The 27,932-nt window shown below is 40.0% G+C and overlaps 1 protein-coding gene across 1 annotated transcript in view; it reads right to left on the reverse strand.

Annotated features, from left to right (window-relative positions):
• Window positions 1-27,932, reverse strand: part of LOC136098672 (chloride channel protein C-like) — an 86,052-nt gene that overhangs the window by 43,378 nt on the left and 14,742 nt on the right. Inside the window, exons 7-12 of the mRNA XM_065832255.2 lie at window positions 27,534-27,728; window positions 22,665-22,762; window positions 19,414-19,514; window positions 18,739-18,910; window positions 17,001-17,172; window positions 100-266 (exon numbers count right to left, since the gene is read on the reverse strand). Of these exons, the coding sequence (XP_065688327.2) occupies window positions 100-266; window positions 17,001-17,172; window positions 18,739-18,910; window positions 19,414-19,514; window positions 22,665-22,762; window positions 27,534-27,728 (905 nt within the window). The remainder of the gene's footprint in view (window positions 1-99; window positions 267-17,000; window positions 17,173-18,738; window positions 18,911-19,413; window positions 19,515-22,664; window positions 22,763-27,533; window positions 27,729-27,932) is intronic.

The following is a 27,932-nucleotide window of genomic DNA, read 5'->3' on the forward strand; positions in this document are numbered from 1 at the left end:
CCTTCTCCCCTCCAAGCTCCAGGTCTCAGAGAACCCACACAGTCTCCATGCAGAACATGATACTGAAAACTTACAGATCAGCAGCATAAGAGACCTCACCATTTTCTCCTGTGACGAACAAAAGGCTCCACGTTCAAGTAGGGAATGCATTTCAGCTTCAGGAGGGAACTGTACAGGGATGAGTTGAACAAGTCACCAACCATCTTGGCCACCATGACAGCCAGCATTATCAGTAGCAAGGACTGGACATCATTTGTGATCTCTACCTAAGGAAAAAAGAGAACAAAGGACTTTCCATTTTTTCATATAACTGAAGACAATGACAATGGTCATTCACAAGGGAGCAGGAAGCAATTCAGTCTGCTAAAAGTGGCGCTCCCCCTCATTTCCCAGGGACAGGTAATCAATCAACATTTCCGCCAGAGAGTTTTGGCTGGTGCAGTGACAGCTCCCCCTCCCGTTCCTATCAGCTTGAAACACTGCACTTACATTAAACCTCACATCTGATTCCCATATTTCAGGTGGCCTGTGATAATTTTGAAGCATCAGAGGAGGGTAAGTAGAGATGGAGTAGCCAGATTGCTTAAAATAGGTTGGCCTTATGACAAAAACTAAAAAATGCAAACAAATCCAAATATTTTTTCTTTCTTGCTGAGTTCAGGAGATATAGAATTGTTTTCCCATACTGCTGCTTCCTGACAGAACAAGCTCCTTGTACAAACATTGCCTTGAAAGATGCCAGAAAAGGGAACAAGATACTTTCAACAGAAGTCCAGCTCAGGAGATCAAGCAGCAGGAACTTTAACCAAAGGATTCGGAGTGAACCCTTGTACAAAAAGTAGAGACTAATGTGAATGCACTTAATACTGCTTAAGCCCAACTCACAATAAAGTCAAATATTTTTCATGGTGAAAATGACTGCATAGAAATATTATCTTTATGCTACTTTAATACAACTTTTATTAAAAACTACTATCTCATTTCACTTCCCATTATTTCCCCTACCATTCCATCCTACTAAAAAGGGATATTCGTTAGCAATTATCCTGGGATTAAATATGCAAACTTTCCTCCTAACACTAAGAGGCTTTTGCCCAGAAACTTCTCTCCAATTCAGACAAAATAAGTTGCAGCACATTGCCACTTAATAGACCTCATTAGCTAGAGATTGTTAACTACTCCATGAATCTACGTTCAAAGAATGCCAATAAACACATTTCTGCCTGACAAACTGTAGCAAATTTATCCAGGCTTTATACTTTCACCCTCCTTCTGTCTCTGCTCTGGGTTTGGAAAGATAACATCCAGGATGATTTACAGTATATTCCAACAAGGGACTGGTATGGCTTGGTCAGCCATGTACGACAGGGTCATACAACTGTCCTTTCTGCTTGTCCAAGGATTTCTAATAACACCGCACACCGCATTCTTTGAATGTCTTTTTAAACCTAGAATTCAACTGTTTTCTTTAAAAACACCAGGAACATGTCAGTTGAAAGGAAAACAGCAACTGTGGGATTTTAAGGATTGCTTCATCATATCTGCCACAACTCGTTCACACAGATGGAGATTCCTTTATTGTGGATTCCTTTTAAGGTTATTTTTAAAGAATCTTGCTATGGGGAAGTCTTCTGGAATAAAACAAGCATTAAAAATTAATAGTATAACATTCTAAAAAGCTATAAAAATGCTGTAAAACTCTGAATTCAAAAATTCTTGAAACTCAAACCCTAAAAAACACTCTAAAGCAATTGCTTTAACTTATACAGAATAGCAAGAACCAGAGCCTGGCTTTCCAGGCTCCCCTCCTTGTTTTTCATCTCATTTTATCCCTTCCTCCTACCCTCCCATCCTCTAGTGGGAACAGTCAAGCTGGGCCTCATCCTTTATTCTCACAAATATTCAGCAGCATTTTACATCTGCTATTGAGAAACTCTGAGGCTTGTGCTGATTTTCCCCAGCCCTAGAGCCCTCTTGACCGCTGGGATCTGGAGGTTGGGAGGGAAGAAGGGGGGTGGCTCCTCTCTGCAACACCCCATTGAATGCTCTGAGCAAGTGCCTCTGAGTTCAGCATTGGTCTTCACCTTCTGCAAGAGTTAACGCCTGCTGTTTATCTTTGGCAGGCTAGTATGGCTGAGGTCATTAAAGAAAGACACGTTAAAAGCATTCTGAGGAATATCTTTTGTATGTAAGTAAATTTAAACTTTGGCCAAAGTAGAGCTGATAGAGTTGTCCTGAACTCTCACTACAGATGGAAACTGGAGAGGCAATTTTTGTGGAAATAGGCAATACTAGAGCGAAAACATAAAGCAAACCTGCAGATGACTTAGAAACATGAGCATGAAAGAGAAAGAAAATAATTTACAAAATTTCAAGAAAACTTTGCATGAAAATTTAACGCATTATGTGACCTCAAGATAAAGTGAAGCTGTACACTAATTATAGATCAAGTTATTTATGAAGCCCAGCCTAGAGCAAAAGTTTTGTTAAATAATTGACTCAATTTCACATTTGAGTATTTGAAGAGCTAGAGAAAACCTTACTTACTTCCTTACTGAAGGTTCTCAAGTTGTGGGAGAACACTTATTAGCCACAAAAGCATATAAATTACAAGAATAAACTCCAGAGATCAAATAAGACATGCTGGGGAAGGGAATCGTAACAAAGATTCACACACAAAAGATGCAGTCGCTCATAGAAGGAAAAGGAAAAGTATGGCACTCTTAGTGCTGAAGAAAAAGGAGGAATTCATCAAAACCTAAGTCCATTAATAACAAGGATGATGGCAATGCAGCAGCTAAGTTCTCCTTAGGATATCTTGATAAAACTCAAGGAAGAACAAGTTAATCCAAGAACTCTGATAGTTTCAAGCCATTTTATATAAACAAATGGACAAGTACAAACCTACACACACGCATATATGTGCTCTTTGTAAGGCTTTATTAGTATTCCATGTTTAGAGAAGGGCCATCTGCTCCCTGCTGAGAGAGACAAAGTGCAGAGCCTCGGGACTCGGCTGCATGAGGAAGTTATCGTGCAGTCGTCTTGGGTGTGAATTTACTGCGTATTAGCTACTCGGCACTAACCGCCCGCTTGGGAAGTGAAAAAACAACATACTTCACCTTCAAAAAGGAGCCTGCCGAACTCATGCAAAAGTGCTCTTAAAGTTAAACTGCACAAAAGCACTCTTAGTAGGTACTAGAAGCATCCACCCAGGGAATTAGTGCCAAGGAACTAGCAGGCTGTAAATTCACACCAGAGCTCTAATTCTCCTGGTGGACAGGCTCTTGTAAGACCAGACCAGCAGCCAAGCAAGTCCCGCCACAGCCCAGCACCATTAGGAGCCCATGTGTTCCAGGGCTGGAAGGTTATGCAGCCTCTCCTTCGAAAACCCCTATCTGTTCAAAACAGTTCGTAAAGAATCTAAGAAAGGAACAAATTATGCAGAGTATTACAGAGGGAGAGATAAAATAAAGGTGACAAAAGCAGAAAAGGGAAGCAGGGAAGTTGGGGGCAGCCACCAAATGCCCACAACTCTTCAGCCATCAGACATGATGTTTCATTTATTGATATTCATTCCAAGCCTGCATTTTAGGGGCTGGTCTTTAGGATGCAATTCACTCTCTGTGCATATTGCCAGATTTTTTTTTTTTCCTTTTGATCCTACGGGTGCAGCAGGCTGTGCCAAAAATGTTTTTGCCTAGGGCACCCGTCTATGCAAAGCCAGCAGTGCTAATAGGCACTGGAAGCACTCGGCACTGACACTTCATACATCAGCAGCGGAGTAAATTACACCTATTTTTTTTTTCAATATTCTCTCTGTATACAAAATCTTGAAAAATGGCATTTACACACACACACACGCAGACCACAATTAATTTATTAGCACAGTTATTTCAGCTTCTTTAAATATCTTCTTTGTCACCGGAGGCACTTTTCAACAGCCCCCATGGTCCTGAGTTTCTCAGGCTTCCACATCATTATAATCTATTAGCCACCTTCATGTTAGCTCTGTTTTATTATATAACACATAATTATGCATTTCATTAACGGCATCACCAGGCACGATACATCAAAGAGAGAAAGGCAGCTGCCCAGGAAATTCAAAAACATGCAGTTTACTTAAAGCTCACTTTTAAAAACCCTCCCCACTCTTCAATGAAATTGCGGTTAACGTGTTTCAAAGCTTTTACTCCAGCTCAGAGAACAGAGCCCAAACAACCTCATTAGATGGAAGGCTGCTGATACAGCGAATGTTCCCTGAAACCATGATCTTTATAATAATGTAAAAGAAAATATTTTCAGCCAGCTACATAGTGCAAATAAATTTTCTTTCTTCTACTGAAAACCCACTTAGCCAAAGAGTTCTTTTGCTGCTTACAGCTTACAATGACAAATGCAGAAGAGAGGGCCTATCAAAAAGAAAAATAAGAAAAAAAAAATCATTTTGTGGTCAAATTCATTTTTCAAGGTTTGTTCAAACAGAAGAGCTACCTGGCAAACTGAACAAACAAAAGAAAAAATCTGCTTCCTTCCCATGATATAAAGACCATCATCCATTTTTCACACGGTTACACATACTTAACTGAAGGGCCTGGAATTTGGAAAAAAAAAATGGGAAAAAACAAGTAGCTGCTGGACAAGGGTATAAGACAGTATGTCTGAGAGCAAGTTTAAAAGGGCGGTGGATGGGAAGGGACATGAAGTCTTGATACTACCAACCAAATCCAAGAGTTTTGGAGTTGAGGATGCAGCTGGCACCAAACACCAGCTCTGGGCAGTTTCTCAGTCTCCATGCCACTAGATTTTGTGGAAGAGTACACACTTCCCCAGGAAAGCACCTTTCGTTTCTTTTGCATACAACCAGAACTTCTTCTATTTGAAATTTTTGCTACTATTGATTAAAGACACAACAACAAAAAAAATCATTCGTGATCAACGGAACATTTCCAAAGGGTGAAGGGCTTGTAACCAGCAGAAAATTTTTGATCATTTCTTACTTGCACAGAAGCAAATGCCAACAAGATTGCAAGCTGATCCCTTGATGTATAGAAGAGGAGAGAACAATTCCTTATTCACACCAGTGAAAGAGCTGTTCATGCAGCTTTCTTGAGAATAGGAGTTCAAGGATTAAGTTATTTGTATCATCACAGCCATTTCATAAACAATGCAGATCTGCATTTCAATTTATTTAATCTCTGGATTATGATCTGCTGGTCTTTTGTAACCTGTATGTTGAATGCTTGAGTCACTTTACCTCCCATGTAATTACGTGCTGACAAAGCTATGATTTGAAATGCCGTTATTATGGTCCGCTATTTTCATCTGGGATTACGCCAAAAGAGGCACTTTCTTCAAGTATTGATCCAACTGAATACTCCCTCCCTGAACTTCCATTAATCTCTCTCTTTAAAACTAAGTGAAAGATATTCCTTTCTTGTGCACTTCACCCTTAAAGAAATTTTTTACAGTCCTAGGACCACATCTATTAACTCAACTTGCTTTAGTGTATCTCCTTATCACTCATCACCATCACTGCTGGAAATTTTTGGAGAAGTGGGATGCTGCAATACAGTAAACATAAATCTCCTAAAAAGACACGATTGTCATGCTAGCCCCAAAAAGTTATGCATTCAAGTTCCCTCACACTGCTGAAAATGATTATATCTTGCAGTCTCAGGCACATGATACTGTGCATCACACTCTACAAAGGGTGGCACACCCAGGGTAGGTTCACTGTGAGGATGTCCTGCCAAACCCCAGTGCCAGGAGGATTGCACAATTAGTGGGATTCTTCCTCTTCCAAAATGCAACCCCATTAACTATTTCAGGCCATTACATGGACTAGGCAGCCTCTAGCACCCTAGAGCTTAATTACTGCCAAGACAGAGCATGAAAAATTTTCTTAGCACAAGGTGCATACTTTTTAAGCAAAGTAGTTCTAATTAATCACACTCGTGCAGTGCTGCTTAATTTACCTTAATTCATAACGTTCAATGAGATCTCATCCCAATTTTCTCTGATGTGGATTTAAATATTCAGTTTTTCAGAAGCCAACCAGCATTTTGTTGATTATTTCCTTGTTAAAGGAGAGAATAGCTTTTTCTAATTCCAAGACCTAGTGCAGCAGCAGAAGATTGCTAAAGAGAACATAGAAATACCCAGCACAGCTAAGTAATCCCTGGAAACACATCATAACCCTTTGAGCCTCAGTCCTTTGGAACTTGGATGGAAGATTTTATGCAAATGTTTGCTTTCTTATTTCAGTCCCTCAAGGCCTATAAATACACCTGTTTTGACAGGTTGTGGCAATGGATGCAAGTGATATCGGAAACAGTATAGGTGATAGCAGCGATTCTTGCCAAGATCTCCTGGAAAGATATCTATCAGTGATTTTTTTTTGTAATATGGCTCTTTAACTCACGTACATGGCAGACACCAAACTGTGAAAAGAGATTTCAAAGCCGTCTAAATCCGTGCCTCAGGAAGGTAACACTGGTGTGTGTTGTGTCAAGTGAACCTGCTACTAATGAAAACAGCAGCGCTGTGTATGTGTGTTGCTGAATATGCCTAAATATTCAGCAGGCTCACTCATTAAATCTTTTCAAAATGAGTACTGTTCTGTGTAATAACCCAGCTAAGCAACCTTGTACTTTTTTTAACCCGTAGTATCACAGAATATTTTAAACTATGATTCATGAGCATTTTTGTAAAATTTGTTAGACAACTGTAATGAATCTCTGTCATATTTAAGCAATAACAAAACCAACATCTCTAGAATGCCATGATTCTTATGGCACCAGCTTCTGAGGTCTAGAAAAGGCTGGAGAAGAGAGCGCCCTCGTGACTACAGGTAGCTGCAGGTGGGCCAGTGGATTTACCAAGGCTATTTGATAAATGCTCTACACCACAGGCTGCAAACTTCGTTTCAGCTTTAACTTAAGTAGGAGATTAGACCTTAAATATCAGAACAGAAAATTTACAAAAGCTTGATGTTCTCAAAACTAGTATAGGTACTCATTTACTGAGCCTCCAGTTTCTTAAAGAAGAGCATTACAGAATGTGAGGTCCTGAAACCAGTCCCCATGCCCTTCTCCATGAGAGTACAGTTTCATTTATTTCATTTTCCAGACAGGCTACTGCCAAAAAACACACGGTGCTCTTCCCCTAGTTGGAGCAAATTCAACAGAAAACAGCAGGACTTAATGTATTTAACAGTTTGCTGATTATGCACTGTTACTCCAATTATTTTGGGATTAATTTGTGTAAGACTAGGATCTGTACAACACTGCTCTGCATCTCCCCTTCTTTGTCAAAAGGTGACATCACTTGCAATCAGGTTCCAAAATAATGTTAAATATATCATTCGAACACACCGGGCTCCCCCTGACAGGCAGTGTATGCAGAGCAAACCCTGTTAAGAATAACCGTAGGCTTGGAGAATTTGAAAAATTGTTTTGACTAGGGTTTAAACTCTTCATTAGAAAAAAAGGCAGGTAGCTTAGTAACAGAAAATTCAGCCCTGTCAAAACAATTTCTGTGAAGCATCTCAGGTGTAATCAAAAACGTTAAGTGAGCCCTAAAGTGTGTCAGGCTGATGCATTAAACAGCATAGCTCTGGGAAGAACCTGCCAAATGAGTTTCCAAGTAATTAAGCACTTCCTCTCCCTGCTTTAAAGGAAACATTATGTGAATAATACAAGTTTGTCCCAGCTTCTGCAAAAGATTTTCCTTTCCCCTCCAAAATCAGGTGGAAAAGTCAACCGTGTGGCATTCTCTCATGGAGAATTAAAATTAAGACTCTGGCTGTACAAAGAATCCTGACCAAAGCTAGACTCAATACTGGGTAACCCTGCTGGAGTAACAGTACTATTTTTAGGCATCTAAGGAGATAAGAACTTGAACTTTACTGCTGAGTTGGCACAAACACCTTCCTGCTCTTCTGGTAAGGACTCCATAGCATGTGCCTTATTAACCAGCAGTCCAGAAAATGCTCCCTGGCCCAAAGCACATACATGTGTACTCATTCTAAAGCAAGGGTCAAATCTTCCCTCATCTACACCACTGTAGCATGACAGATGCTGACATGACCTGTTTTTCCAGAGCGTTCTACTGCTTTCTCACAGGGGAATGGCTCTCCCGACAGGCAGCTGTGCGCTCTTTATCATTTTCTCTCCAGAGCACTGGGCTATGTTTGCCCCAGGAGCCCAGTGTCCCCTTCATGCCCTTCTGTCTTGAGCAAGTCAAAGGAAGGCATGGCATCTCCCAAGCTCTGTGCTGCCAAAGTGCACTGTTAGGATGTACTAACTTTTTACAGTCAATTCTTTCCCTTGTCTCTGTCTGTTCCCTCCCAAGTATTGCACACACTCTACTAAACAAGGAGGAGAAAGGGAGAAGTATGACTCAAGCCTTCCAAATAAATTCTCTTTTCTTTGAGCAAGGGTCAGACTGAAGACAACTGTGAGATGGGAGCAGTATAAACAGAGTAACCTGAGGTCAGTTGGCATGCTACATGATCTGAAGCACCAGAGAACTCCACTCCAGGTACCTCCACAGTTGTGCAACTTCGTCCTTTCTAAAGCCAGGCCCTACTGGTTCACAAGTTGTATCACCAACTGCAGAAGTCACCTGCTGCTGCATAATTCACCAGTGGACAACAACCTGTGTGACCATTTCCAGTTTTTGGTGGCTTTGGTGTTTTTGTTTTGTTTTGGTTTTGTTTTGTTTTGTTTTTTATAGATTCAAGAAATCAGCTCAGGTCTTGCTCTGTGAGCTTGCCTGAGACACAGCCATCAGGATCCTAGGAGTTTTTCTGTCATCACTCTTTCATATTTCAAAGTGAGAGAGGAGCTGTCATTGGGACAGGTCCCCCTTCCTGGGTACCGTTCACACTTCTCTTTTCTGCAATGCTTCTACTTTTCCACGTGCTTTCACAGTTTGCCCTCACAGTGCCTGCTTCCATTCAGTCTCGCTCGCAGCAGTAGCACACCTTTCACCAGCACCCACCACCACATATGTGTCCTGGATACAGTCTTATTCCTCTTCCAAAAATCCAGGGAAGACACTGAAACTGCAACAAGAAAACACGTTGTTCCACCCATCTTGGACAGAATGGAGACCATGCTCCTCCTCAGGGATATGCTCCTCTCAGGAGCTACAGTAGGAGCCTCCTTCCCACCAACAGACCATGTTCAGCCCAGCAGCAGCTCCTGTTCCAGCTGGGTGCAATGATGAAACAGGATTTTCTGGCCCTGAGCCCCCATTCATTACAGCATACAGTTACACAGGGGTTTTAATTTAAGACGATAATAAGCCCCTCAGGATGGGGGGCGGGGAGAAGATGGGCTTATTGTGGTAGCTTTTGTTCCAGAGATAAATCATTTTCTCAAAATTTGGGAAAAAAGCACAATTGGCAACATTCTGAAGGCTTTAAAGTTAAAAATATAACAAAACTTCATGGTTTCACATGCTTTTCATGACAATCTAACTGAAAAATGTCTTTAATTTGGAAACAAATTAGAGTTGGCAAAGAATGAGTACATAAGACAGCCCAATTGTATTTTGTAATTTGAAAAAAATTAAAAACAGATAAGATATTGTGAATTAAAAATAACTTCTGCACATTAAATTCTCATGAACTTTCATTAAGGTTTGTCTTACATGTCCCAAATGTACAATTGCATGTTGTAATACATTAGATCACTTTATTTATAAAATACCTTTAAAGCTATTGAAAGCTAGAGCCAGCAAAATGACTATATAAAATGTTATCTTCTCATGTTACAACTTAATTTCCAATGTGTGTATTTAAAACAGAGATGCAGTCTCAACTCCAATATTTCAGATGCACAACTGAACTTTCTAAAAGTTCAGTACCAATTGAACCCATGTACAATCTGGTCATGTGAGTTTACTGATAAAAACCTGGTGCCAAAGCTGAAACAGCTATATTAGAGTTAAATCTGGATTCTCTTCTAATTTGTGAATTACCTGCAGACTAACCAACTGTCCCATAGTTTCAGTTCTTTACCGATGATGAATGAATGAATCAGAGGGGACTTCTTCTGACTTTCTCGGGCTGGGTTCACAAGGCCACCATTCAGAAAGAAAAAGGGGTTTTCTTTCATTTTTCCCTTCAAGCATACATTTTTTATGGATCTTTCCAGTGACTTGGCAAATTGTTTATCATCCCTGTAGAGCAATATTTTTGTAGGTTAAAACCTAAAAAGCTTTCATTTGGAATGTTATTGTGGCATCTCTTCAAAATTTTAAATTCGGATTCAGCTTGGCCTTTCAGATTAAACTACACCTCCCATGATGCACCTTGTATTGCCTTCTCCTTCCTTGGACATACCAAGAAAGTCTTTTTGGTGTTTCATGGGAAATATTTAATTCCTTACAGAAAAATGCTAGCATGAAACAATAAATCTTATAGTAAGACATTTTAAACATTTTTTGTTCTATTTCTGCTTTTCAGATGTTCAGCATTTTGACAAAACGTCCAAGGTTTTTGCAAAAACAAATCCAAAGTCCTCATTTTCAGTCAAAAACAGTAAAAGGAATTTTTTTAAAATCTTTCTAAGGGTGGTGCTGAAAAAACAAGCTATTGCAGACTGTGTTTATAGCCACTCCCACCGCAAAGCTAGGCACTGAAGAACGTTTTGCTGTATCTGACCAGAAGATCATATTGATCTTATTTGACAATAAGTTTTCATACATGAACAAGAAATTAATGCATTTCAGATCAGCCTGTTCTTCTACTTGCTTGTATGCCAAAAGCATACTCAGCCCTCAGAGAAGTTCTCTCCTCACACCTCAGCAAACTATGATCCTTATCAAGGGAAGGATCGCATTTTGGGTGGCATTACAAGCTTGGAAAGAAACCCCCTTCTCTTCAAATTGTCAGGTGTTACAACACATTTTATGTGCTGAAAACAACCCTAGTTTCTTTTCAGTCCGGAAGGATGGATAAAATAATTTAATTTGACATTTTGCAAAATATCCTGCCTCCTGTTGTTACTCATGCCATAAGACCTGCCCTGAAGAGCTGTCATGGACCGAAATCCAATAGCCTCCACTTTCCAAAGCCCACCTCACAGCTCCCGAGCCTTGTCACTTCAGGATCAGCTGCTCCTCCATTTGGGAAGAACACAAGGGCACCTGTACGCACACCCAGCTTCGGCCCAGTGATCATTTTGTGCATTTAAAAATTTAAAAAAAATAAATAAAATACTATCTAGCTGGAAACTGTGTATTACAGAAAACCAGCTGCACCGTAGTTGGGAGTTAAGGGTGGTTTCCAGTCAGCCGTTTAAAGGGTATTTCTTTTGTTCCCTCCTTTTACTAATGCAAGACCCCAGAAGTCTGCAAGTACATGAACAAGTGTCACATAAGGCACAGTTTGCACTGAAGATGCTTTGCACCTCTGAGTCCTGCTAGCTCTGCAGGAGCACTACCTTGGGTAACACACAACTCTTTTGCAGGCTCTACTTGTTGCCTACAAAACAGTCCTGGGCACTCACAAATAGAGGGGGACAAATCCCAGAGAGTGGCCAAACACAATGACACCGGGCAGTGTGTGCAGAGTGCCCAGAGCCATCCTCCCTCCCTTCTCAGGGAGACCTCATGCTGTCAGCAGACAAGTAAAACAGCAACAGGTAATGGTGGACAGCAGGCAGGCTGGAACTGAAAACCGAGGAGATGTTGTTCATGTTTTGACAGACATGCAAAACATCACAGGAAAAGCAATTCACTGGGTAACCCAGCATTTCCGCTAAAAGACTCTCTCTACTTCTAAATTTTAGAAGAGCTAATAAAAAAAAAAAATTATACACCCCCAAAATACCACCCAAAAGAGGATAGTATTAATGATTTGCAGAGGTATAACCAGGTACTAACTGAGACTCAAACACAGATGCTGGCAATTGAGTCCATGCTTCTCCAGTATCACAGAAGAGAAAGCTGAATTGGAAAATAACACAATCCAACTACTCCCAGCATACTGAAAGACACAGCTATAAAGACTTTTTTTCTGGCATCCCATTAGACAAGAAGAAATCCCAGAATTTACACCCATTAACATTTACATTTAATCCAAGCAACAATTTTCTTGCCCAGTTAATGTACAGTTTGTAGAATAGAGCTGTCATCCAGACCTCACTTAGAAGAAATTTGATTAAAATCAATGAGAATTCCTGGCCCCCTGATGCTCTCTTTAGCAACACAGACAAGCAATATCATGAGCAGCTGTGATTGTTTTCACTGTTTGATCTTCAAGCACCAGCTACATGACATTATATGACACCCTCACTCAACAAGGAAAGATTCAAAATTTATAACTGTTTTAGCATTTTCAAAATGATTCTTCCTTGCTTGCATCATCGCTACTGCAAATGGTTCAAAATGCAGCATCCTGCATCCTACAACCACTAAGCAACACAGCTCTCTTATGAAAACCTTGCACTGGATATGAGACAGATGTTACACATATTTTAGGAGTTTTGTGGTTACTTTTCTAACATCGTATTTCACCATTCTGTTTTTCTTATAACTTCCCTCTAGTTAACTGGATTGGGTGGTTATCTGTGCAATATTCTCACATCACATCTGTAAAACAAGATGTGTCTGTCATATCCACTTTAAGTGCTAACAACCAATGCTCCACTTAAATTTCTTGTGAAAGGACTTAAGCTTTTTGAGAGTCATCCTCTCTAAGGAAGCGAGTAGGTTAGCCACAGAATTTGCAACGATACATCCTGCCTATAATTTGAAGCAAGCACATTTTGTCTGAATTAGAAGTACTGAAGAAATACAGAAAGAGGGGTGAGGTTAGGGTTTAATAGTTGCTACCTGCTGATACAGTTATTTTATTGCTCTTATTCAAATAATTGTTCATTTCATTTCTTAATGGAAGGTGTATAACAAATATACCCAGTTTTCTAACTATAGGACAGTGGTCACCTACAGCAGTGCAGATTATTACATACAGTGCTCTGCCAGCGTGCCTCTCTTGCTTTAGGCATCAGAGAGCAGAACAAACCAGAGAGCAAGAAACAAATCAGAGAGCACAAATAAACCTGATCTCTGAGCCTTCAGTACTGTCTTATGAACCAGATGATTTTTACATACAGCTTGTTATTTCTGCCATATTGTAGACTCAGACAGACATCAATAAGCAACTTTTCACACTGCTCTGAACACCCAGCAGATGGAAATTTATTCCAGTACCAACATCTGCCCATTAGCACAAGACACTCATTGGCATCAGCCACACCCTCCAACAGCAAGAGACTCAAGGACAGACCTTGGGTGGTTTAATCCTCTATAGGGACTTCCATTTGGTTTATCTAATGACATTGCATTTCCCCTTCCAAAGCCTCAAGAGCACTCTGTTTTGTCCTTTAGTCTACATCTGTCAAAAACCTGATACTTCAGTATTTCACACTCAGAGGAGGGTTTTGAGTCTTAACCTTTTTAGAATTAATTGCATTCCCCATATCCATCAGAAGAGATTTCTTGGAGAAATAAACTAGACCAATAAACTGATATGCTGCTTAAATTCTGTTTGAACAGAACAGGCAAGAAAGTGGAGAGAGTCAGGGCTATTTTCCATCATATGAAATAGAAAGACAACTCAGGGGACCAGGGATACAAATGGATATAAACCAAGCTTCTTTCAGCTTGCACACAGAGGTATCACCAGTACAGGACAAGAACACTATTCCTAAGCCAGCCCACTGCCATCTTTCCACTTTAACCCTTGCAAGGCAGTGTAACTAAGAGGTCAAAATACAAAAGGAAAAATAAAAATACAGAATGACCCAGAGACAAAACATACTGTAGGAAGATGTTATTCCCTTTCCCACACATAGAGCACCCTGAGGCCAGCAGGCTGGGGACACATGATGCTTACAAAGACGTGGGAGACAGAAAGCTGTGGGAAGGCAAGTCATAAGGCTGATCCTTGTACTTGCCAAGGAAAATGTCACCACATCTACCGTTTGCCGCAAAGAGCTGAGGATGAGGGTCAAGTGTCAGCATGGGGGGTAGAAAGAGGCAGCCAAGAAAGAAGAGGTGAGCAGATGCCTGTGGGGTCTGCCATGAGAATAGAAAAAAAAAAAACAAAAAAGAAAAAGAAAAAAGAAAAAGCGTCTTACAAACCTGTTCACTACAAGTCCCACATTCGTAACTGTTTCCAAATGGAAGGCTGTGTGAAAAGCCAAAGCAAACATTCTCAATTCTTTTTGAACCCATCAGACAATCTAGGGAAAAATATGTGCATTTTATGGTTTGAGGGCACAACCTTTTAATTATGTTTTTGCATTGTCATGTCCAAGATCTTTTTTCTCCTCAAAAATTAATATTTCCTCAAGCAATGCAGCTATTTTTCTTGGATGAACATGAATTGAAACACAATCTGCTTCTGCAGAGAGAGGCGCAGAAGAGTTATAACATGACACCTAGGGGAATTCAGAACACATTGCAATGCAATCCTCATCATTTTCCTAGTGCCTTTTCAACTGATTTTCCTACGGTTCTCTTTAACAGTTTCCAGCTATTGTTTTGCATGTGCTGTACATGCATGCTCAGGGAGGCACTTGAAAAAAAAAAAAAAAGAACAAGTGCAGGTATTGTGGAAGGCAGGGAGAAACTAAAGCAAATAATGCGTAGGGTTTTTTCTCTCTATTGGAGCTGAATGAAACACAGTTCTGTCATCCAAGACCAGCAAGTGTTCTGGCACATAATCACTTCTCACTTCCCTGCGGTGAAGCACAGCCTCATGAGCACAAATCTAAGGAAGATGTCAATCAACTCCTTTTGCCACTAAGGAGTTGTATCTGCAGCAAGACCTTAAAGTAATAGTTTACAAATGATACTTAAAATAAAATTTATTGAGCCATTGCAAGAAAATTCAGGCCTACTTTGGAAAAGACATACATCTAGTAGTAATTTGGGCTCTCAAAAAACTTACACCTAGTGTTCAGGCACCAACATTTTCCCCTTCAAGTCTTACAGACTTAGTAAGCTGGCCAACAAATTATACAGTAAGGTCTGAAAGATACATAACAGCAATGATAGAAGCAAAAATATCAGAGTGAATTTGTACTTAATCACAGAAACGAAGAACATCCTGAGTTGGAAAGGACCCACAAGGATCATCGAGTCTGACTCCTGTCCCTGCATATGACAACCCCACATTTCACACCATGTGTCTGAGGGTGTTCTCCAGTCTCAACTTGAACACTGTCAGGCTTGGGGCCGTGACACCTCCCTGGGGAGCCTGTTCCAGTGCTTCACCACCATCTGGGTGAAGAACCTTTTCCTAATATCCAATCTAAACCTCCCCTGGCACATCCTCCTGCCATTCCCTTGGGTTCTGTCACTGGTCTCCAGAGAGAAGAGATCAGTGCCTGCTCTTCCTCCTCCTTTTCTAGCTGCGATGAGGTCTCCTCCAGGCTGAACAAACCAAGTGACTTTAGCTGCTCCTCCTACAGCTTCCTCTCCAAACCCTTCACCAACTTCACAGCTCTCTTCTGGACACTCTCTAGTAGTGCACCCAGTGCTCCAGGTGAGGCCGCACCAGTGCGGAGCAGAGCGGGAAAATCACCTCCCTCGCCCGGCTGGCAATGCTGTGCTGGATGCACCCAGGACACAGTTGGCCCTCTTGGCTGCCAGGGCACAATGCTGGCTCATGTTCAACTTGCTGTCAACCAGAACCCCCAGATTCCTCTCTGCAGAGCTGTTCTCCAGCAACTTGTTCCCTGGTCTGTATGTACTGCCAGGGTTGCCATGAATGAATAAGTGCTAAAGTACCAAGAGGACACTGAAGCAGGGTTTTTTCCATAATCAATCTAATTATTATTTCACAACAGATAAGTTTTTATGCACACATATCACCTTTCAAGCTAAAACATTAAAAAAAATATGCTTTCTACATAATTTACACAACCTATCACTAAAATGAACCCAATTCTGAGCAAGTGACTATAAACTGCTATTTTATCAAACACTGTGCAACAGCATACTAGGAGGGAAAATCCTGGCTTGGTCACTCCGTGTGAATTCTGACATCTGCAAAGATTTTAATGAGATCCTTTTGGGCAAAGCCAGTCAGACAGCCAAGACTGGGTTTAGTCATGGGTGAAATTTCCACACACAGTAACACTCATAGGATGTGAATGTCCTGCTATTGAAGGGTGAAAGCTTCCCCCTGTGACCTCAACATCACTTCTCTGTTGACTAAGCTGAATTTCAGCTGCATCTTACAACTCACTGTGCCCAGGTGTTGCAACCAGGGAGACCAAAGAACATCCTCTCCAATTATAAGACTATTATTTGCCAATCCTTTAGCTTTCAGATGTTTGCCTAGAAAGTATTGCAGCACGGACTCAAAATGTTCTGTTATAAATAGAGAGGGACAGGAAACAGAAATATAAAATGTGTTCCAAGGGGATCTCAAAATGTTGAGATCTATAAGGCATAAATTCACCAGAGAAACCTGGGAGCCTTCTCATTGCATCACTTGCCTATACTGCTGAAAATCCTTCACTTACTCCATCCAGAAGGCCAGATTCAGTGTCAGAATGAAAAGGTTCATTGCACAAGGCCCTTGTTCCCAACAGAAGTCAACTCACAAGCCAAGCAGTGTGATCTACTGGGTTTTTTTGGAATCCAGTAGGAAAAAAAGTTAGCATATTCTGTTTTCCTGTTTGTAAACCATTGACACCGTTATCATTTTTGTAACTCCCCAAAAAAATTAAAAAATAGGTAAACAGTCAGTTTTCTCAGTCAAAGTGTTATTTCCAAACTTACACTTCACAAATAAAAGGTCCCACAAAAAGAAAATTATTTAGACAAGCTAGAAATAGCCAGGCCAATAATATATTTTTCTGTGTTTCAATGTGCATGGGCTACCGATCATTCATTTAGTTTGTTTAGCTGCAGCAGCAGCAAAAGCTCAGCTTAACCTTGGCCACACTAACACCTGAAAACATACTTACCATTATCACAGTGAGGGAGATGGTTAGCCTTGACACGCCGCTGAAAAAGGAGGCAGCTCCAACAGCAGCAAAGAGACCTGGATCAATCCATGCTTCATATTCATTAGTTTGAACACCAAAAATGGAAACAAGGATCAAACCAATTATCCTGCCATACAAAGCTCCTGTGTACCTGTATGCAAGAAGAAAAAGAGCAGTCCTCTTGCCATGCTAGCTTTTTCTCAAAATGCTTCTAATATTATGCTGATCCCAGGTTAATTTTGTCAACTTCCATAGTAACTGCTTTCCCAATTAAAGTTATTGCATGAACATTTACTTAGTGCCAGTCACAAGCACAAAACTGCCAGGTTTACCATACTTTGAAGACAAAGGGCTTAGAGTGTGTATTTTTAAAAGTTCTTCAAAGCCAAATGAGAATGAACTTTACAGGTATACAGTCAAAAGCATAGGTCACAAACATATACACTTGGATATTTCAGATAAAAAGCCTGGACTTCTAGAGTTATGGCCTCATAATTTCTTCAAATTAAATCTACCTGCACCCCATAAAGCTGGCAAGCAAAATATTACAGTCACCTGACCAATCGGCAAAAATGGAGGAAGAGCTATTAATAATCTGCCCAAAGCCAACTAGAGATGAAGCTGTGAAGAGAACCCAGGAGTCCTCAAACCAACCATATGCTACACTGAAAAGCAAAACAACCCAAAATTGAGCACAGTTGGGCATGTAATTGCTGGCATCAGATACAGCATTTCATTCCATATGCATGGAATAAAATATCCAGATCAGTCAATGAAATAGATTTATACAGACATTCGCCTTCCAGAAATGGTGAATTTTTATTATTATTTATTCAATAGACATAGGTATGATACATACTATCTCATCTGGGGAGCATCACCTTGCACCATTATATAACTTTTTCCCATTTATTCATGAAATGGATTCATTCTATTGATGGATGCAGTTCTATTAGATCTAGTGTTGTTATGAAAATTCAGTTATCAGGTCAGAAACAAACATGGGAGCTTGCTGACAGATTTGACTATCAATATCTATTTGGCCAAGTACACCATGTTTCAGCAAACATTGCATATTAAAAAAACTATTTAGACAACAGTTTGGGGAGGGTAGGAGGCAAATACTCAGGGGTAGGGCAAAGGCAGAAGGCTGCACACACAACTATATTTCTTAGAATTTTTCCAGTGTTTGAATTGCATTATGCTGGATACTCACTCTCCAACCATGTCTTCTTGCTTACTGAACATTAAACCTCTCGACATTACTGTAAGAACTTTGCTCTGGTCTACCACAGCTTTCTAAAAAGTACAACAAAAGACCTAACTACAGTTTTCTCCAAAGTCAAGAGTGCTGATGTCCAAGATTAAGATTCAGGCTATTATATGCATAAGAAACAGATGAAAAGTCTGGATCTGAACCCATATTTCTACAGTTACAGAGATGGAGGCAGCAGCCAAGACTCTCTCTGGGTCCCCAAAGGATTTGAACAATCTATACTTGTAAAGTACACAGTTTTGGCTATGGTCCTTCCACAGCTATTCTCAGATGATTTTTCTTCATTCTCTTCCACAATTTCAGCATCTCTTTCCAAGCAAACCATCCTTTTCCACCTATATAACCTACTTCAGGCAATTATAGCTTTGCTATTGCCAAGCTTTCAGCTTACAATTGTTGCCTTTTGTATAGGAAGCTTAAACCAAGAAGGGTGAAGCTTACAGCATAGGAATGACCAGGCCACTGGCAACAGCAGAACCTGCCGTCCAGCAGCTGAGGATGAAATAAAATGCCAGGGCAGTGCAGAGGGATGTGTATCCAAATTCTTCATGAGTCCCACGTTTAAAAAGATACGTGATCCCTTGCTTCCCATTTTCAACTAGAAGTGCAGCAGCTGCAACACAGAGGAAGAGATTTGGGGAAATACAAAACATTAAAAGGATCTTTTATGAAAACACACGGTAGTGGTAGTTCTATGTGGTAGTTCTTGTTTACCTAAACCTAATAAAAAATCAGCAAAGTACAAAGACCAGTTAATTGGAGTTTACAGGACAGCTTCAGCATCTGGGGCACTTTCAGGAAAACAAGAGACATTTCTTCTTACCAGTCTGGTCTGTGTGATGTTAGTCTTAATCTAAACAAGGAGAACCTACAACTATTTAAACCAAAGAAAGGCAATTGTACTACTTCAGTAGGGCTCTTACCCCATTCCTCTCAGAGGTAATAACTCAGGAACTTCCCACCATATTTGGCTCAAATATGGAATTTAGTTCTGATATATCCCTCAAAAGGGAGCACTACGTTACTTTGAAGAAAACCTATGTTATGCAAAAATATACTCGAATATCACCTCAAGTTGTATAAATCCAATTTATTGCCAGGTATCAATCCCCTTACCTTGATTGAAGGTTTGATTAGAATATCTGACTCCATCTGGACCAATCCATGTGCTTGATGAACAGCTATATTCTGAAATTTCCCTCTTGAACTGATTTATGCTTAAATAATAAAACAAAAAAAAATAAATGGGTGAATATAAGTTCCCTTTGTGCCTGTACAGAACACATCTACTAGACATAATTTTTTCATATACTTTCCCTTACATCTCCCAATTAAGTTATTATATTAACTAATAAATCTAGTTTACTAGATCTGTTTATTAATTGTTCTACTAAATGTTTGTTAAAGCTCATATTCCTCTGCATCAACTTCCTGCTGCTGAAACCCAGAATTTCCAGAACTGGGAACCACATTACACTACCTAAAACTAGAAAACAGGGGAAAAAAAATCCAAGATGCCCATCCTGGCCTTGATCTCCTTGCCCACATATATCATTGTAACTCTGTAAAACAGGATCAGCAGACCAAAAATTTATCATTCCTGACAAATCTTTCTGTGGGTAAGCACAGCATCCCAAGCTCACAGATGTATGTGAAGTTAGAAATCTTTGCACAGGAGAGTGCCATGGAGAGCAGGAAGGACTTAGAGATTTCCTCTCCCACAGCAGCACAGGCTCTACCAAAACCACACCTAAAAAATGTTTGTCCAACATGTTCTTAAAACTCTCCTTTGGTAAATACTGGCACCAGGTATTTCAACATCTTGCAAATTAGACTGCCAGCTATCATGCTGACCATGAACAGACTTTCTGTATAGCACTACTATTCCTGGACACTGTCTCAATCTCTGGCATCTGGAGCAATTGCACCCTCCAAGCTGGTACAACTTCCTTCTTCCCATTTGGAAAGCACCCAGCATGTTTTGGACGTTGTCACAACCTAAACAGTAACAATCTGAACTCTGTTTCCGGAACAAAGAGCAGGAGATCCGTGGTATTTGATCCACCTGATCCCTTCTTGGAACTACACAGAAAACTCAAGATGCAGCCAACAACTCGCGTGAGAAAATTTCTTTGAGAACCTTTGGCAACCAAAGGAACACAAGATACTTCCCAATCTTGTATTTTGCTTTTTACGTTAGTTCAACCACTCAAACAAGAACATATTCCAAATTCACTATGGTCAATAAAAATTAATAAACTTAGTTAATTACTCCATCCTGCTTTAGAACTCATATAGTTGTGCAACTCACTTGTAGCAGAACCTCAAATTCTATACCAATCTCTTTACTAACAGTAGATGACTGCACACACAAGAAACAGTACACCTGAGAGGCAATTTGAAGCTTGCAGAAATGCCAAACTAACAGAGAGAGAAACAATAAAAACAAGGTCTTTTTACAATTAAAATACATGGTTGAGCAAGAAGAACAAAGCACAGAGGATGGAGATGTAGTGCTAGTTTACACACAAGGTTTTGTACCACTAACACTTCCCGTTTGAAATCAGTGTATTTAGTTGAGATTAATTTCTCCCTGGTGTGGATGAGAGGACTGCCCTGCCACGCTGCAGGGACGCAGGTGCTGCACCAAGACCTAATAAGGGAAGAAGCCCATCACTTCTTTACCTCCTTCTCCTGCCTCCCCATGACCTCCTATTCCTCTTTCTCCCAGGATTATAAAAGCCTGCTGGAGGTGCTACAAAATGCTACTGAAAGCACTGTTCTAGTATAAATTTATGAGGATAAGCTATGCTAAAAGGAAGCACCTTCATACTGGTATAGCCACATACAGCACCACCTAGAGCTGCAGCTCTTGTACTGTCATGGTTTAAAAGAAAAAACACACACTTCACCAAGCTGGATCAGTACAGAAGACAAAACTAAGCATCTTACCATTTTTCTGTTATATGGTTCTTATTGAATATCTCAAAGTGGTAAGGGTGTCTGTTACTAACCTATTGGATCTTCAAAGGTTAATGATATTTACCTGTCTCTGGAGCAGTAAGAACCTCGGATTATGCTGAGATTAGCCAAATCTAAATGATCCTAATTAAAATCTCACAACTGCAATCATAATTCCCTTTTTAAATTTCTAAGAATGGGAGAAGAGTGAACAAGCTTCTTTTCCACGTTTAGTCTTGCACCTTATTACAAGCTCACTAGGGACTACTATCACTACCTTTAGCATATGCATGGTCTTGCAAAGTCCATGGCAAAATGATGCTTAATTCCCTTCAGACTGATCCATTTTCAGCAGGATGTACTCTCTGTAACTTGTAGCCACACCAAATGAAAAACTGGCACGAAGACCATTTAGCCTCTAGGTTGGATCAGCCTGGCTTTTTTTGATTCAGAGACAGACAAAGCCATGAAGTTATCATGGTTTCACATGTTTTCCTTTAGAGAAAAAATACTTTCATTTTGAAAAATAACATTCTCCAAGCATTTAGTCTTTAAAATAAGAAAGGATGTCAGGGTGAAGAAATAGGCTTTTCCTGTAGCAATCTAAATACCCATAGTTACCAAGTCCTGGTAATAAGTAAGTAATAAAGTTTGCTTTTATAAAGAATATGTAAATATATATTATAGTAAGCAATACTGAGCCAGATATTGCAAGTCAAACAACAGTCTGGAATTGGTGGCAAAAATGGAAAAGTATGTCTGCTTTCTATATACTTAAATAAGATGTTCAGAGTCCTGTCACCAATGGCAAGTTAGTCAGTATTTACAGTCCTGCCCACTTGGAAGGAGGAATTCATAAGTTTTACAAATTACAAAACTACAAGTTGGTAGCGACCTTTTGCAATGACTGTGAAATCAAGCTGTCATTTAACCTCAATATGAGCAATTTTTTTTTCTATTTCCTTTGGATTCCTCATAGGTATTTCTCAAGAAAGAACTTGGACTGCAAAACCTGTATCAGATTCAAGAATCTCTTCAGCTGCATCACCCCTAGAATCCTTAGCCATTCAGCCACATATTCCCTGCCTGGTTATTAACAAAATTTTTGTCATTTTAAGTCCCAGGATTACAGCTTGTGCTGTAGCGGCATGCTCTTTTGATGTCTTACCTATTAGTGTTCTTACATAGATGACTGATCAAATCATGTCTCTCTGACAATACATTTGACTGAAGCTAAGAATTAGAAGATTAAGTGTGATTCTTGTCTCTACATGAATTCATTTTAAACATTCGGCTCTGATGCACCTTCGAATTTTTCCATCCCAAATCCTTTTAACAACTAACTGGGAGAAATGGTTAATAATTGTATTTACATAGATATGCTCCTGGTGACTCTGCCTACTTACATTTCTGAGTTGTTGCTCAGCTGGTAGTTTCTCACGCTCATGACTGGAGTGCAAGGAAAGAAATACGGTAAATACACTGTGACAGTCGTCGTACATACCTGCAGGTATTGAAATAAGTAAATAGATTATCGTGAGATGTAGAAATAGACAAAAACAGAAAGAAAAGTGTCTAAGATCACCAGTGCCAGCAGTTACCACAAGGGATTTGTCCTTTTGTCTTGCTAACATATCCCAGAAGATCGGCATTTGCTTCTAAGCAGCCACTGATGCCCAGATTCACCCCATCTACATTCAGGGACTCAGCTGTTGCAACCAGATGACTGACCTTCAACTCTGCAGCCACCAGAGAGCCACCTCTCCCTCCAGAGGGAAAGATCTGCAGTACTCGAGGTGCTCTACATGTGCCCAGCCTCCCCACCACATTCCATGTTCAGTCAGAGCTCCTCACAGGCCACCAGCCCGACACTGCAGCCTTTACACAGCAAGGACTTGGGATCTACATGTTTTCCATTAAGCACTAAGTTTTTTGGTTGGTACCTAAAATTATGCTGTGTGTCAAAAACAATCCACTGCTTCATTTTAAGTTACTTCCTGATTTATGCAAATTTGAAGTCCCTGGTCAGTATGAACAGATGAAGACTTGTTTCTAACTTGCAAACTTATTGCTTCCCTTCCCTTTTAAGGAGGATATTACAAAAGGACTAATATTCAATTAATCAACATAAAGAAGTTCCTAGACATCCTAGCAATACTAGACAGGTATAATGACTAAAGCAGATTGCATACTACATGGTAAAAACACAGACATTGCAATTCAAATGGATGAAGATAATTTATCTGGTCCCTCTATTAGTTTTCCAAATGCCCATTTTGAAGTAAACATGAACGAAACCAAAACGTTTGAAAGAGAGCACCAGCAGAAGGTATTTTCACTGGCTGCTTTGCATTCACCAAAAGCAAAGGAAGGTTTTACAAGAGATGACTGCATTTCAATTTTCTGTATTTTTCAACATAAAATAGGTCAATATAACATAGTTATATTTCATCGAAAATTCATGTTAAGTTTTTCAACTTACTTTACTTAACTAAATAAAGATACACACACAAAAGAAGAAAAAAAATTAGCAAATATTTCAGTAGGCATCTGGAGAGAAATTGCTAGAACACACAACCATAATAATAACATATACTCAAGCGCAAGGCTTCATGCACACCGTAAATTGTTATAAAACTGCTCAGGTAGCACATTTATAGAAATCCTCAAGCTGAGATTTAGCTGTGTGCATTTGTGACAATTTCTCAGACAATCGTATCTCAAGTCTTTGTTTCCCTGTATCTCAAAGATTATAAGTTTATGGGCAGAGTGCATCTACAAAAGACAGATGAAACTGGGAGTAGTTCAGTCTTCGTAAAGCTTAGGTCAGGTTTTGTTTCTGAAAACTTAGCTCTGGGACAGTTCAAACCCAGGTCAAGTTTTTGCCAAGGCCCTAAAGTCCGAAGGGAGCTAAGAGGACAGCTAGCCTGGAGCCAGTGGCTACATATATAAAGCAGTAGCCTATCTTCACAGCTAAGCAGAAAAAAAAAGTAGTCCTCTCAAGTAACCTTTCAAAGTTTTGACAGCTTAATATATAAGCATATATGTATATATCCTTAAATTGTCCACCCTGCCCATAGAAACACTGAGCTTTTGGAATAGAAGCATTAGTCAACATGATAAAAAATTTACAAAAAGAAAGATAGCTCTGCCAGATTCTTGGCAAAACATTATCTACATTGTGATTTCCTCACGGAGAGAAAGGTGATGAATTGAGGAGAAGCAAACGCAGGCCAAGGGGCAGAAGGGCACTTAGGAAGACGGCTTAGCCTAATCTATGGGCTGAAGATTAGATATTCAATTCCAGTCAAAGGAATGGTACTCCGGGTTATGTTATGGGTGTGGAAGATACCGTGATGGGTTCTTTCCAAGTTTAAATGCAGACTGGTTTATACAAGATTATTTTTGGTTAAAGTCACTGTGACAGAGTTTCTTTCAGTTGCCTAATTATGTGAGCTTCTTAAAAAAAAAAAAAAAAAAAAGAAAAGAAAAAAAAGAAGTATGGCTCTCAGATCAAACAGTTTCTTTCCTGCCTTTTTTTGCCAAGTTATAATAAAATAATGATTGTGACCTGAGCAGGATCTTCTAGAGCTAATAAAAAGGAAAAAAACATTCTGAATAAGAATTCATGCTACAAAGTTAATGTAAAACAAACAAACAAACAAACACACACATACAAACAGTATTTAAAAATATTCAAGGATGAAGACAAAAATACATACACAGAAAAGCTCTTGTAAGCACTACCGCCCTACAAAACACATGCTGTGCTCCCAGTTTCAGGTATGACCTGGCAAGGTGCTAACTGCTCCATGAACTCTTGGAGTCAGTAAGGCACCACTCCTAAACTGCATCAAATAACTCTGAGGAGGCATTTCCTTTCTGTCTGACACTAAACCTCTGCTAGCTGATCTTGACTTTAATCCTATAGTATCTTCTAACATACTGCATCTTGCTAGTTTATGTTGTGGCTTGTTTTCTTTTGTTTTTTCTGAGAAGTAATAAAGAACTGAGTGGGTTTTATGCATTAAGTAGTTTATGCAAGGTTTTTGTAAGGTTCCCTGAGAAAGCCCAACCTTTCCCAATAGTAGGGGATAGCAGTCGTCAAACAGAGTTCTGGCTCCAAATTGTTAAAATAATAATTGTTACAAACCTGACCTCTCACAAACAGAGGTCCTTTGGAAACTGTGTCTTTTACACAGGACTAATGGGAATCACACATGGGACTCTACTCTTCATCGTCTTATTGCAGTGCTCAACAGTACAAAGTCCCTGGGAGCAAATTGATAGCACAACAAAAGAAAGCTGGGCAGTGGAAAGACTCTCCCTAGAGCTGAGAAAATCCGTTTTCCCTACCGACCTTACCCACTCCCTCAAATGTGGAAGCCAAACACTTCAGGTGAGCTTCCTTAAGGTGTTTCACCTCAGCAATAGACTGAACAAACAGTGGCTAGAAACTGGGAATCCAACATCCTGCTGCTACGAGGAGCTAATATCCAGTTGTTATGGATGGTATGGGCCTGCTTCACCACAGTCCATCCACAGGGACTTGTATTCCTCCTCCTCCTGCCCCTGGAGGTTAGATTTCGCCTCTGATGTGCCAACAGAGAACCCAACAAGCAGGATGCTGCTCTGAGCAATGAGCAGGACTAGGCAGGGGACAAGGAGCTGGACTGCCATGGCATGCACGCCTTCCAAGGACTAAATGAAATGTTCTTTTCTGACCCTATGGAGAGGAAAAATAGGGCAGCCTATGGGAAATGTGTGCATCTCTGTACCAATCTGTGGAGAGCATCCAGAGGATTGACTGGGTGCCTCAACCTATAGTTATTCACACTTTTAGCTCCAAAAGTTTCATTTTTTTCTATTTAAAATACTAATTGTTTTCCTCCCAGTATCATCCAGGTTGCCGATCTGAGCCAAGGTGAGTGCTTTTCCCTGAAGCTTATGTGCTTTTGTTGGCTTGGAGTAGCAGCTGCTGAAGGTATGTCGGGGCTGATGGGAGGAGAGCATCTGTGTGGCCAACCCATTGGTCTACAATTGAGAGAGCCTCTCTCCAGGGGGGAAGAGAAAGTATGCAGTAGTATATATAAGAAAAAGTTATTTGGCATACATAAAACATACTGGTAAGTCTGCCTAAGAAAGAAAGGGGTTTTGGTGTGCACCCATTTCCCTAAAGAAAGGTCATCTCAACACTTAAAAGTTCTGAAAACTCCTCAGAAAGACTTTCTCAAAAATGGCGGGGGAAAAAAGAAAAATTATAACAAGCAAGTATTCACTAGAAACTTGCAGAGAAACACAAATGTGTACAATTTGCTAAAAGTGAAGTAGGAAAGCTCTGAAGGTTTCCTTCCTCCACATTTAACAACATACATAATTTATAACCAAAGTAAAAAAAAAACAAACAAACAAACCAGAAAATTACACAAACATTCAAAATATAGAAACCTTTTGTCTATACCCTTTTCATTCCAATGGTGTGACCGTACTCAAAGCCATACAATGCCAAGTGGAAACTCCAAAGCCTAGAGGTAAAATGGCCCCATCATGCCTTATCAGGACATCTGAGGCTCCAGGCTGACCTCCCTCAGTAACAACTAGACATAACTGACTCCAGATACACAGTCAGCTCCAGAAAGTTTTCTGTGTCTATCCATAACTTTTAAATCACCTACAACATTCATTTTCCATGCGTCTGTTCCCACAACAGGCAGAGATCTCCTTTGCAGTATTGAGGTAAAAATACATATGGTTATGCTAACCGTCTCCTAACTGTTCTTTCCAGTGTAACAGCTGAAAAAGTGCCCAGGTGCAGAGGTGTGGAGGAGCATGTCCGCCTGGTTCTGCTACATGAACAAGCTGTGTCAGGTAATGAGAGGATCAATCACTAGAAAGAAAAAACTGAGAAAGACAGATAAAATATACTAGTGACAGCCTCCACAGGTTGCAGATAAACGCAAAAGCACACCAATATAACTGCTACATGTCACTAGGTCGATGGAATGTCGTCAGAGCAGAGCAGCAGTGGGAGATCAATTCTACAGGTAAAATACTTCAAGCACTAAAAAAACAAACCGAAACAAAACACAAAGTCTTCTCCATTCTTATATACTCACCAACATTATGTACTTTGCAAATCCATGTTTTTTGTATTCTGTTGTACATTATCAAGTACCAGCAGGTGACATCCACTTTTCCATCCAGCCAATTTCCGACCTGCCCTCATTAGCCACTGTAAATATTACAGAATCAAGAGAACCATATTGTTTACTTACAAGGATGAGTACAGTTTCCAACAGCTTGCTTGCTTTTCTGAGAGATACATTTGGAATTGAATTAAAGAACTGCATACGTAATTTATTAATCCTTATATTTAGAGAAACAAAGAGAGATCCCAGAAGACCTCCAAGCATTCCAAGGAGGATGGTTGGAATGAAGGCCAAGACGTTAATGTCCAGCAAGTCCTTAACCTGAGTCAAAGAAAGGAGAAAAAAACAAAAGTTCTGAGCATTCTGCCAGTGACACCAAATATTGCATCCTCTCTTACAAAACCTGATACCACCGAGTAATTTCCATATAGGAAATAAATCTTTCCTTGCAGTTCAGGGAGTTCAGCTAATTAATTTAAAGCTGATTTCATAAGACATGGTGTACTCTTCTTGCACACCTCACAG

This window comes from Patagioenas fasciata, chromosome 2 (assembly GCF_037038585.1).
Source record: "Patagioenas fasciata isolate bPatFas1 chromosome 2, bPatFas1.hap1, whole genome shotgun sequence".
NCBI lineage: Eukaryota > Metazoa > Chordata > Aves > Columbiformes > Columbidae > Patagioenas > Patagioenas fasciata.